The sequence below is a fragment of the Bombyx mori genome, chromosome 12, assembly GCF_030269925.1.
Source record: "Bombyx mori chromosome 12, ASM3026992v2".
Taxonomy (NCBI): domain Eukaryota; kingdom Metazoa; phylum Arthropoda; class Insecta; order Lepidoptera; family Bombycidae; genus Bombyx; species Bombyx mori.
Genome location: NC_085118.1, coordinates 13,519,869 through 13,534,028, shown reverse-complemented (window position 1 = coordinate 13,534,028; position 14,160 = coordinate 13,519,869). Strand labels below are relative to the sequence as shown.

Here is a 14,160-nt window from a genome sequence, read left to right as displayed (position 1 = left end):
TATTACGTTTGGAGACTGACGAACATTCAGTCCACTTTATGGTCAGTGGACATCGTCACTCATTAATGTCAGCCATTATTCTATACTAATTATATTTGTGAACGAATGTATGCTCTCTATACTATCTGGCTGAGCCCAGACTCACCCGCTTATCTTGAAACTGGAAAAGTCTTCAGGTCAATCCTTCCTAATTTCCTTTAAAGGTGCCCGGGAATGTCTAAACGCACCGATAATGGATCGGAAGGATCCGAAATAAGGTGCTTAGGGCGACGACGACTGTTGATCGGTCGGTCATTAGGATAGGCTATGCAGTTTGCAGATGCCATGATAACAGTGCTATCGTGTCACCCCGTTTTTTCGAAGAAGCGTTCTGACGCTGTCTTCAGATACTTACGAATGAATATTAATTGTAGGGTCTCGGGAATATCTACATTCTTCACTTACCACGGCGCTCCAACGCCTATTCTGCTTCTGGGATTTAATGACTTTTAGGGTGCTCATGTGGCCGCGATAGTAAAACTACACTTGCACATGTCACAACCGGACGTATGCTAGTTTTGTAGGATGTTATCTCATTGCGAAGGGACAAAAACATGCTCCGCTTGCAGATCATGGTATAAAATCTTCCGAGTGAGAACGCGGCTCGGTTGCGACGTGCTCTAATGTGTGAACGGCATGTCATTTATCTGTCGAGGGTGACGCCTAAGTATCTTGTCTTCGAGGCCCACAATATCGGCTGGCCGAATAGGGTGATGGGGCAAATGGCGTTATCGCGCCTGAAACGGTTTGGGATACTCGAAGTGGTATCGGCACAGCGACCCATTTTGAAGAGTACGGCTGTGCTTTCCCTGAGGTTTATATCGATGTGCCATTTCCGGAACCACAGTCATGTAGTAGATAGCAGTTTTAATCGGCGAAGAGAGCTAAATGGGTCGCCAAAGACCGTGGTATATCGTTGAAATACAAATCAATAACAATAACGCTAACAAGACTTTGGTGCGGTCCCGCCCGCTAGCTAGCTAGTTGCAAATAAGATCCTAAATTTTTGTCTAGGTCTACATTTTGGCGGAAGGAATGTGTATTTACCAAGGGCCCAGCGAAGATACGGTACGCTATCTCGCCACTGTTGACCTGCATTGTCCCAAGTACCACAATCCGGCCGATTATGGTAAGTTTTATTACAATTTCGACTTTTTATTTTTCTCCATTTATGTATGTATGTATGTATGTATGTATCTGTGCCTCAAATAGAATAAAATAAATGAGAATTTATAATAAAAATATAATGTTTCTTTTCATCAACCGCCGCGTCAACAGCTTTTTTTTTAAAGTAACGTAACGTTCCGATTGATAAGATATTTCTAAAAAAAATTCGTAGCACTTAACTCATCAAATTCAAATTCAAATTCAAAATCATTTATTTCAACTTAGATGTCAGTATGACACACTTGTTGAATGTCAAAATACAAATAACAATGTTAACTCTACCACCGGTTCCAAAAAAAGCCACAGTCCTGAGAAGAACCGGCGAAACAAACTCAGCGGGCTTTTTTTTTTTGTTTTTTTCTCAAATATTTTCTTTTTTTTAAATAAATAGAAATATTCACAAAAGAAAAAACAAGTCAAAAAAATACAATTAAAATAATAATAATGAAAAATTAAAAGGCCAGGAGCGAGCGCCTCATTCCCACGTAGTGCCATCTAGTAAATAATCCTTAACTTTATAATATGCCTTGTTGCACAAACGTTCCTTAACAGTTTTCTTAAATCTATGAACAGGTAGTAGTTGAACGTTTAGTGGGATCTTGTTGAAAAGCTGTACACCCAGCCCCCTAAAAGAGTTGCTTATTTTCTTAATTCGAGCCGCCGGCAACGCAAGCCTATGTTTGTTCCTAGTGTTCACATTGTGCAAATCGCAGACTCTGGGGAATTCTTCAATGTTTTTACGCACGTACAATAAATTTTCAAAAATGTATTGGGACGCTAAAGTTAGAATTTTGATTTCCTTAAACTTGTCCCTCAAGGATTCCCTCGGGTGCATATTATAAATAGCACGAATAGCCCTCTTCTGCAGGATGAAAATCGTTTCGACATCGGCAGCATTGCCCCATAGCAAAATGCCATAGGACATAACACTATGAAAATAACTAAAATAAACCAGGCGTGCCGTATCTTCATTAATATACATTCGTATTTTTTTTACCGCAAACGCTGCAGAACTAAGCCTACTCGCTAACTTGCATATGTGAGGACCCCACTGCAGCTTGGAATCAACTGTTATACCAAGAAAAACTGTCGAATCCACAAGCTCCAGTGTCTCTCCACTTACATCCGATCCTTATTCCAAGCTGTGATACTTATGGGCTCGAGCGAACGCTTACTGCCGGGTGGGTCGTGAGCTCGTCGAACGTCTGTTTGTCTAAAGCAATTTACAATTACTATGATTTCTTATTAGTGATGTTACGTTCTAATCTATTCTGCATTCATGAGATGGGCGCATGTTATTGTTCAAAATTCCCCCCTCTACACCGCTTTACGCCCAATTTAATTAAACTCGTTGTTGGGGCCCAAGGGGAAGTTTTGTTGAGTTCCAAAGAGTAAACTAAGTATGTTGTTTGAGCACCTTTATTATGTCGGTTAAGGACAGATGGTAACGTGTTAACGAGTGCGTGTTGCTAAGTGCACTGCTCTGATAATATAATAAAATAACCTGACACCACAATGACGACGCACGGCGTGTCCACGTATTATTTAGGTATGTGCAAACTGTACATCTTGGCAACCCAAAAGAGCAAGAAACAATCGATTAACAATAAATGAAATAGTTCGTAAGCTTAAATAAAAATGTAAAAAATATAAAAGTTAAAAATGTAAAGGTAAAAGTAAAAATATGTATAAAATGACATTTCACAACAAAATTACTTAAAATTTAACTTAATCAAAACTAAAGGCAAAGTTGGTTCCACTGGTGTTTACGCTTCGGGCTGGCTTCGGTGGTGGCGCGACTTGGGCTTGAACACCATCATCTCGTCGGTCGTGCCGCAGGTGAAATGTTTGAAGTTCGATATCTTCAGTGGGTGCAAGTGGATGGCTCTTCTTTTTCCTTAAGCAGTGGGAATGTTTCCTCACAACCCACACGAGACCAATAACCAGAGCTGCTACTAATAATAAGTATGTAATGACATACTGATGTATGTCATGCGCTGATATGGTCGACGGAAAGTGTTTTTCCTGCTCCTTTTGCTCAGCAATCTCTTTAGTGATAATTTTTGTTTCACGTGCTGTAGACTGGAACAGATTCGGAGTGTAGTTGTATGTTAAATTTACTATTTTGTTTACTGAATTGTCCAACGTTGTACTTGCGATTTCATAATCTAACTTCACACGGCTGTTATAACGATTATGCGCATATATCGTTAAGTCATTAGACTGAAGTACACACCCTTGTGGCAGCGATACTATCCCCGATGACGTCATGGTGTGTGAGGACACATCACTGTTGCATATGGTGCGTAAAGTACACGTATCGCAGCATATGACGAGCCACTTGTTCGATGCATGTAACTCAAGCCACGCGTCCTTGCATGACGCGTTCTCGACGTCACAGGGCTCGAGGTTTTGATGTGACAGCAGTTTCGCTTCGCATGGAGCTCCGTTGCTATGCATGTCAAAAATAGGTTTATTTGTTTTGCATATAATTTTATCTGAACGTTGTTGGAGACAGCTCTTAAGATCATCTTCATTTAGCGAAATCGAAGTCGTATTCAGAGTTTATTGATTTACAAGATAAGTTTAGTTGACCCCTGCAATCACCAGATACTGAACCAACCCCCGAGATGGTAGCAGCGAACCTTTTCCTCGGCAGGCGTAATATCTGAGCGGCATTTTCTGTTATTAAGTTTACTTGTGAGCCCTGATCCAAGAGGGCCCTAAGTTTTACATAAGTGCCATCATAAGCCTTTATTTTCAGTAGAGTTGTAGTTAGTAAAATTTCAGTTTTATCCGATGATAAGTGATTCGAAGCTTGTTGCTGAGAAGAGGAGGCTTGTTGTCCAAAGTTATTTTTACCATTCGCTGGAATTTTCCAGTTCACGTTGTGCAACATGGTATGATGTTTCATGTTACACTCCTTACACGTTTTCGCTGATTTACATTCTTCGTTATTGTGGCTATAGAGACAATTTTTGCAGAGTTTCAATTTCGCAACAGTGTGGTTTCGCTGTGCAGTATCCATGTTAATAAATTTAGCACACTGCATTAAAACATGATTTCCATTACAATTCGGGCATTTTCCATAAGTAGCGTGATAGTTATAAGTTTTCTTAGAGTCATATGTAAATTTTTTTACAGGTTGTTTGTTGATAGCCGGTTTCCAATGAGATGTTTTTTCGGAAGTGGTATTTTTTACAGATTTTGTTGATTTTGCAGTTTCATATGCCATAAACTTGCACTCCAAAAAATATAAAAAATCTTGCAAGTTTTGTAATTCTCTGTGATCTCGGATGTCGTTCATATAATCATTTAAAGTTATTGAATCTAATTTTGGTAACATTAAATGCACGATCATTGGATCCCACGTTGCCGTATCCAGTCCGATGTTAGCTATGCCGTTCATGCATTCCTTAATGACGTCATGCATTTTCTTGAGATTGTTAGCGTCGGGTTGATGTATAACAGGGAGACTCATCATTGTGTTGAAAAACGATGAAAAACAAATCAAAAATGATGTTGGGGCCCAAGGGGAAGTTTTGTTGAGTTCCAAAGAGTAAACTAAGTATGTTGTTTGAGCACCTTTATTATGTCGGTTAAGGACAGATGGTAACGTGTTAACGAGTGCGTGTTGCTAAGTGCACTGCTCTAAGAATATAATTAAATAACCTGACACCACAATGACGACGCACGGCGTGTCCACGTATTATTTAGGTATGTGCAAACCGTACATCTTGGCAACCCAAAAGAGCAAGAAACAATCGATTAACAATAATGTATCGTTGTGTGTGGATAAATGATGATCAGCAACATCTACAAAAAATTATCTGGCGAGATTCACCAGAACAACCTTTACAAGAATATAAACTTTGTACGGTGACCTACGGTACCAAACCCGCTCCTTGGCTAGCCTTACGTACACTCAAACAACTCGCCATTGATGATGGTCATAAGTACCCTACTGCAGCTGCAGAGGTCCTGGAGAACCACTTCTTCGTAGATGATCTTGTGAGTGGCGAAAGGTCATTCGAAACCGCCAAGGAGTTACAGCGGTCCCTAATCGATTTACTAAAGGGTGCGGGGATGAATTTACGCAAATGGTCCAGCAACTATCCAACTTTATTAGAAGACTTACCTAAAGAGCAAATTTCAACAACAAACAGCTTCGATTTCAAAATTGATGAAACATCAAAAACGTTAGGACTTACCTGGAACACTAACAGCGACACATTTCACCTAAAATGGCCTGTGAAGCAAAGTACAAAACAACTAACAAAAAGACTATTATTGTCTGAAATTTCTAAGTTTTATGATCCGTTGGGATGGCTGTCTCCGGTGACCATTACTGCAAAATTACTATTTCAAAAAGTCTGGACTCTAAACATTGATTGGGACGATGAAATTCCCCAAAATATTGAGAAAGAATGGCAAAAACTAAAAATAGAATTGCCTTTCATTCGTAACATAACTTTGAAACGATGGATTGGCGAAACAAAACAAGATATAGAATTACTGGGTTTCTGTGATGCAAGCGAGAAAGCTTACGCTTGTGTTATATACAGTCGCGTGACAAGTTCCAACGGAGTTCCAGTAATTACGCTACTTGTATCCCGCACACGGGTGGCTCCTATAGCACAAAAAACCACGCTGCCGAGGCTTGAACTGTGTGGCGCCTTACTGTTGGCTAAACTCATGGAAAAAACTCAGAAGGCTTTATCGGAATACAATCTGAAAATTCAAGCATGGTGTGACTCGCAAGTAGTTCTCGCGTGGCTCCAAGGGGACACTGCTAAAAGGGAGGCCTACATATCCAATCGAGTTACAAAAATCAAACGGATTATACCTACCACACAATGGCGTTACATTAAGTCAGAGCATAACCCTGCCGACTGTGCATCGAGAGGCATGCTACCAAGTAAACTAATGACCTTCGATTTATGGTTTCAAGGTCCTACATTTTTGAAGAAAATTGAAACAGATGAGATTGCAAACTACCAAACATACCATACAAACGTTGGCTGCAAAGAAAAGGAAAATCAAGAGACTTCGTCAAATCACGAAAAGGATAATTGGATAACAACCTTGTTAAATAAATGCAGTTCATTAACAAAACTTTTCCGAGTTACTGCTTGGATATTACGTTGCATAACAAACATGAGCGCTAAAAGGAAATCTGAGACCCCGTATCTGACTACTACCGAACTAACTGCAGCAAGAAAAATTATTATCAAACACATACAACAAATACAATTCAATCAAGAATATAAACAACTTTTGAAAAAGATGTACAGTTTGCACATACCTAAATAATACGTGGACACGCCGTGCGTCGTCATTGTGGTGTCAGGTTATTTTATTATATTATCAGAGCAGTGCACTTAGCAACACGCACTCGTTAACACGTTACCATCTGTCCTTAACCGACATAATAAAGGTGCTCAAACAACATACTTAGTTTACTCTTTGGAACTCAACAAAACTTCCCCTTGGGCCCCAACACTCGTTATTGACGCGACCCCAAAGCAAATTCACTGAGCGTGACGCCATTTAGGGTCGAAACGGACAACGGACCTACAATAAAATATTTCATCCATTAATCTCTTAAATACATAATGATTATGATGGGCTGTGGTTAGTTTTTATCTTGAAAATAGAAAGTTTTGTAGATTTTTTAAATTTTTGACGTGACAACGTCTTATAATTCGATGGAGCCGGCTGCACGCACGAAAAAACATAACTCATTGAGGCGTTCCATTTAAGGCTTGAAGTGCAAGCGAGATCGCGCAACGAGCGACAAAGAGGCACAATCGGCCTCCGCGTTCGGCAGCGTTCGATATCTGTCTCTCTCCTACTTGAGTGAGCGATGCATCCGCGTGGACAGCTGCAATACAATAATACGTTTACATGTTTTTGTCAAGTATGAAGTTGAGTGAAAAGTGAATGTGGTGTCAATTGTTTAAAGCAACGATAATTGCGATAATTGAAAAATTAAACCATTCCATCAGTATTTTCTTATGACGTTGTCACGTTCAACTATCGTCAGTAAGCCGACTTTACAGATAACCGATTTTTTATTGCCTTTGTAGGCAGACGAGCATACGGCCCACCAGACAAAAAAAAGTTATGTTAAATTGCCTATTGATGCTTTGTTTCTTAAATTCTAAGCGAGAACTGGCACTGCTTGTCTTATGGTATACTAAATATATTAGTATTATATGGCATTCCAAACTAAATCTTTGCAACTTCAGAAAAAAAAAAACAGAAAGATAACTAATAATTTATTACGAGACAAAAAAATGCTTCAGAAACAACCTACACTGATTAAAAGCGCGACATGATTGGATGACGTCATCTAACGGGTCGATTTATCGCAGCTTGCTTTATTATAAATCATTATTATATTATATACACACGTCTTATCACGAGACCGAATTATAGCGACAAAAAATATTCTTGTTTCGTTAAGTGAAAAAAGTTGTTCATTTACATAAAAACTATATAATTTATGTACGTAGATCAACGTCGGATATGGAGGAAAAAAATAACATATATTTGCACATATTATTATTATACAATTATAATTATATGATTAAAAATATTTTTACGCGTTAATCTCTGCTGACCGACGTCCGTGACCACGACGAATTAAGTTCAGTATTCGAAACGTCGGATATGTTTAAATAACATTTAAAAAACACGTGTGGCACTCGGGGACTGCCACGGTAAAGCTTTTGCATAGCATTTTTTTATCAAAAACAATAATAAAATAAGACCACGCTATATTTATAAACATTAACAAAAGCAAAACATTAGCTGTCCCCTTTACACTCATAAGCTAGACCGCGCGAAAGAAAGAGATGGGCAGACTTTTCATGATGCGCATGCAACATCACGCCGTGCGCTCATTCATACTACACAAGCGCAACGAATGAATGTGTTGAACGCGAGCTACATGGTGGCAGAGTGGGGGGTGTTAGGTTTTATTTTCGTTACGGAATTGATTCGATCGCCGCGCTCAAAGCCCGCGATAAAAGCTATGGAGTAGCTTAAAAATGCGAGATTAAACCGTAAAAGTAATTTTAATAATATCTAAGTCCGACTCGCAAAAACCGAAGGAGACATACGTGACCTTAAATAAATATCAAAACAAAATATTTGTATGCAAATTATAACTAAAACGGCCGACCGGTATTTCACGTTATTTCTTTTTTTAATACAGGTGGGTGCTAGCAAAGCCTGTTTGTTATACGGATTAATGTCTGTAATAAAATATTTAAATGCGATATAATAAATAATAACTGTCTAAACTTCTGTCCGTAAACTCCATTGTCACTAAAGTGTTATTTTATTGTAATTCTATTTGATTTCGGATTATTCCTTATTTACATTTAAATGAATAAAAATAATTATTATTTAGGTAAAGCTACTTACTTATAAATAGAAAATCTGCGTTAGCTCACCGCCAGTTGGCAGCTTTCCCAGAAGGCTGGTAACATTTCCACGCTGGATAGCAATGCTAATTCTTTGTGAAAAATACGTACCGGCCTTCTGGTCTCCCGAGGCCTCAAATAGTTTTTTTTTTAAGGTCCTTAAAAAAGCTTTTAGCAGATGGGCCCCGGGGGCCTAAAGTTTCTACCCCAAACGGAACAAAAATGAAATCTTCAGAGAGATTTTCATATTTCCGCCGTTTGAGGATTTTCTAATTATTTATTTATTTAATTTTTTTATTGTATAAATGGGTGGACGAGCTGACCGTGCACCTGGTGTTAAGTAGTTACCGGAGCCCATAGACATCTACAACGTATATGTCACCACTCTCCTTGAGGTATGAGTTCTACGTTCGTATTTTTTACGGACGCCGTTTGTTGTAGTTATTTCTGTGTGTTTGTATTTTTTTTGTTATTTCGTTTGTAGTTTTTCGTGAAGTACGAAATGATAAGAATTTGTCGTCGTGGCCTAAAGGATAAGACGTCCGGTGCATTTGTATGTAGCGACGCAACGGTGTTCGAATCCCGCAGGCGGCTACCAAAATTTTTCTAATGATATAGTACTTGACAAATGTTCACGCCTGACTTCCACGGTGAAAGAATAATATCGTGTGATAAAATTCAAAACCGCAAAATTACTATTAGCGTAATTACTGGTGGTAGGACGTCTTGTGAGTCCACACGGGTAGGTACCACAACCCTGTCTATTTCTGCCGTGAAGCTGTAATGCGTTTCGGTTTGCAGGGTTGGGCAGCCGTTTTAACTATACTGAGACCTTAGAACTTATATCTCAAGATGGGTGGCGCATTTACGTTGTAGATGTCTATGGGCTCCAGTAACCACTAAACACCAGATGGGCTGTGAGCCCGTCCAACCATCTATGCAATAATAAAAATAATAATGTATTGTTGTTTATTTTTCATTAATTGGGCCAACACTACTAGTGTTGAATTAAGTTCGACTGTAATTACAACAAAAAACTGAAGATTTGGCTTCAGTTTTTACATTTTATTTTTTGTTTTGTTATTGCAATTCTAAAAAAAAAGTATTATAACAAATGAAGGTCGTTAATTACTTTTTTTTAATCGGTCTTCAAAATGGGAAGAAAATGGTATTCAACTGTATTATTTCACCTATCTGTCTATAGATATTAACTAACGGCCAAATTGTTTATAGTTCTGGAAATAGCCACTGGAGAATATGGTAACTTGAACGAGATGCTTGCGTCGAGGCAGCCGTGGCGAGGAGAGGCCACGAGGACTCCGACTGTCACCTCTTCACCAATATCCGAGTTTTCGTGCGATCGAATATCCATTCTAGTTAATCCTCCCCATGAATTATACAAGTTCGGAGTACTCTTCAAGAGATGCATAAAACAGCAGTACAGAGATTGGGTTCGTTAATTTCATATAACAATAAACATATGTTGTTTAAGTTTGTTAAGTTACGAATGCATACGAATGCTAGCAATTTCAGTGACACAGACAAGACGCTTTTTGTCCCTGTTTTTTTTTATAAATTAGATTTAATATAGTAACTTTAATAACCATACCACGGTTAGCGTGGTATGGACATGTGATGCGTAGAGAGAAGATGCATGTGACTTAATGGAAATGGTAGTGCAAGGTAGAGGGGGAAGAGATCGACCGAAAAAGACATGGATGGAGTGTGTGAATGACGATATGAGAGAGAAAGGAGTGAGTGTTGAGATGACGGCTGATAGAAGAGAAAAATTAGCTGTGCCGACCCCACCTAGTAGGAAAAGGTGGAGAAAAAAGAAGAGAAGATAGTAACTTTTTAACACAAAGCACCTTGTGAGTCCGCCTGGAAACCAATTATGAGTTCCAGTTTGAAGGGTGAGGCAGCCGTTGACCTATAAATAAGGGGGACTTAGAGCTCATATCTCAAGATAAGTAGCGGCAATTATGTTGTTGATTCCTATAGGCTCCGGTAACCATGTCTTAACACCCGTCGAAGAATACCGGGCCATGAATAGGGCTGAAAGGTATGCTTTGTAAAAACGTTACTTTCATCTTGTTACTAGATTATCGCTATGTAGTTACAAGAGCTTATAGACATCGTAGCACATATGCCGAAATCCACCTTAAAATATGAGGACGAAGACTCGATCTTGTACAGACGCCTACAATACGCCTTCCCACCGAAACGATCAACCCAGTAACGCGACTCCAGGCTTTAAATAATCTTTTATATTGCGCAGACGACAACACATTTGAAAGTGATGTTACACATCGTATTTGGAGTGCTTCTTGGTCTTCTGTTCGAGAATGCTGGTAATGACGCTTCGAAAACTCTCAGTAACCTCGGCTACCTTCTTGTGTCTTCCGTCTACCTTAGCTACACGTCTTTAATGCCAGCTATACTCAAATGTAAGTACCTAATGTCTGTAATTTCAGCCCAAACTGTTTATAGGTGTAGTAGTGTCTACAATTGGGCCTTACACCTCATGTCTCACGGTAGGTGACGGCATCCACGCACTGATGTATATGGGCTTCGGGAACCACAAAAATCGTGAGCTCATTCGTCCATCTTCTTCTTCTTAGTCGTATACTCTCGGCAGAGTTGTCATGGCTGTCTATGAACAGGATTGCGTCCATCTAAGCCACGACAAAATATCTGAAAGTTGTTCGGAAATATATAGATAGTTTACAAATATTTCTGCTTTTTTAGCAACTCGGAAAGTCAGACCTACTGAGACAGCCTATTTAATTTAATTTCGCTTGAATTCACACAGTTGCTTTGAGATATTGGTAATCTAATCTAGTGATAGCCATTATAGAACACACAAAAAAACACACACACAAGTTATTTGACAGATGCCTGAATCTCGCTTACGACATTTCAAAATAGGCTTGCATGTATACAATACTAAACAACAACGTTCAGACCGTCGCGTCGGTCTACCGAGTAATATCACTCGCTCGGTGAAAAATATTCCCTTTGTCGTATACCTCCAAATAAGTATTAAAGATTACTTTGTTGATTGATTACAACATGTATAATATTTAGCATTGTTGTACCTCGTATATACAAGATAACTATCTAGGGAGAAATCTGGAATTAAAGGAATTTCTGGTTACCCTTATTTCATATAACCCAACAGCTTACCAACACGCATCCAAATTACCTCCTAAATCATGGTTCACGAATATCTTTGCAGTTCCATCTGAATTACCGGTCGTGAAGAAGGAGACTTTCAACAATTGGTATTACTTACGCACATACTACGCTGCGGTACTCGTTACTGGGATCCCAATGCAGGTACTAAATGTTTTGTGTAACACGAACTCGTTGTGGCATAAAGGTTAAGACGCCAGTGTGCTCAATGCGAGTTTTTTAACGTTCTCGATAGCGTAAAAGTTAACTCAGAATTGTATGCAGTTGGAACAGCGCCCCTAGCGGCAAACGTAGGCAAATGTTCCAAATTCATACAAATTTGAGTTAACTCTTACGCTATCGAGAACGTTAAAAAACTCGCACTAAGCGCACTGGTCAGCTCGTGTCAGTCAATTTGAGTGTCCCCGTGTTCTAACCCTGCAGTCAGGCACCAGTTATTTCTAATGGAATACGTAGCACATGCTCACGGTGATTTCCCCGTTACACATCTTGGTATAATAATATAAAATAAGACTATTCCTTTTTTGCACTTTTATTGTTCTTCTCTTAAATCTTCTGTATTATAATAATTAATAAATTATCTGACACCTTTTTTTATTTTTTATTGCTTACATGAGTGGACGAGCTCACAGCCCACCTAGTGTTAAGTGGTTACTGGAGCCCATAGATATCTACAACGTAAATGCGCCACCCACCTTGAGATATAGTTCTAAGGTCTCAGTATAGTTACAACGGCTGCCCCACCCTTCAAACCGAAACGCATTACTGCTTCACGGCAGAAATAGGCAGGGCGGTACCTACCCGTGCGGACTCACAAGAGGTCGTCTTCGGCATCTTCCTTTTCTCTGTCATTCTATTCGCGAAGCAGCTGCTCTTGAGTTGTTAGGTCTCCTTTGGAGGCGCTCGGGCAGCTGTTAGCAAATTCTACCCCTCTTGGCTGAGCCTTTACTCGCCTAACTGCCCAAACTGTGGCAAAAAGGAAAGCTCCGGTCAACCAGTAATATCTCTATCACAAAAATCTGTCATTCTTTTTTCCTATCTTACCGTTATCTCTCGTTCACATCTTAACGCTCCGTTCCAGTCTTTTCATAAGTTCCAATCGTATATAGATACAAGGTGATAGAATGGTATTTAAATTGTATTTTGTTTTTTTAGATTTGGTACAGCTTCGTGTATTCGACGCCCTCATACATTCTCTCTGGACAACCGCTGGAATTAACTAGATTTTGTATGTTTGTGTTGGTGCTCGCTACTGTGACGCTACTCGCTGATGCCCTTGGTAATGTCATTGGCAGCACCGTTAACCCTGTTGTGAGTATTCATTTGTATTTCATTCAAAAATAGACTGGCATACGACCAGGCAGATAGGCTAAATTCGTTCTTACCTTGACAATTCAATCGGTTTCAAACTCTTACATTACAATGTATCTCGAACGTTTTGATACCAACATTTTCAGTAATAAATAAGTTGGAATAGATTTTAGAATGCCACACAATTAAAAAGAGATGTGAAGTGTTTTTTGTTGTTACGTTCATTACAAAGTAGATTCGTGTTGGATATTTTATTTTGAAGTTTCCACGATGACTATTCATCAAGAAAATTATAATATTTATATTTCTGTAAATCGGTACACAAATTCACATCACATTTGGTGTTAAGTAATTACCAGGGCCAGTAGACATCATTATATGAAGGAAGCTACTCATTTTTACACTTGGCCATCATTCCTTAGTGCCAGTTTTTTAATGTTCTCGATAGCGTAAAAGTTAACTCAAATATGTATGACGCCACTAGGGGCGCTTTTCTGATTGCATAAACATTTTCGTTAACTTTTACGCCATCGAGAACGTTAAAAAACTCACACTAATTACACTGTTGTAAATTGATTTACTTTATGTAAATGTCTACAATATAAAAAAGTTTACTGTCTTTAATAACGCATTTCTAAGTTTTTCGAGTCTATTAACCTGAGCAATGCCTAAGCCTGATATTATCTCATACCATTTTAATCTTTTAATGACCGTTTTCAGAATGGGACATTCCTGGGTGCTATAATGATTTGCACCATGATAGTGTTCGCTGGGTTCCTCATTCTGTTCTCCCACATGAGTTCTTGGATGAGAGCGGTCTCCCAGGCCTCGTTTCTGAGATACAGCCTCGAAGCTCTGGTACTATCTTTGTATGGATACGATCGGTCGCCTATGAAGTGCCCTGAGACGGCACTCTATTGTCCATTGAGGTAAATCCACTTAAAATCATATTATGTATTATACTGGTGGTAGGACCTCTTGTGAGTCCGCACGGGTAGGTACCACCACCCTACCT

The 14,160-nt window shown here is 39.1% G+C and overlaps 1 protein-coding gene across 1 annotated transcript in view; it reads left to right on the top strand.

Moving 5' to 3' along the window:
• Nucleotides 1-14,160, top strand: part of LOC105841683 (ATP-binding cassette sub-family G member 4) — a 75,485-nt gene that overhangs the window by 58,565 nt on the left and 2,760 nt on the right. Inside the window, exons 6-11 of the mRNA XM_012690708.4 lie at nt 1,054-1,168; nt 9,873-10,090; nt 10,918-11,086; nt 11,878-11,978; nt 12,990-13,145; nt 13,866-14,074. Coding sequence (XP_012546162.1) covers nt 1,054-1,168; nt 9,873-10,090; nt 10,918-11,086; nt 11,878-11,978; nt 12,990-13,145; nt 13,866-14,074 — 968 coding nt within the window. The remainder of the gene's footprint in view (nt 1-1,053; nt 1,169-9,872; nt 10,091-10,917; nt 11,087-11,877; nt 11,979-12,989; nt 13,146-13,865; nt 14,075-14,160) is intronic.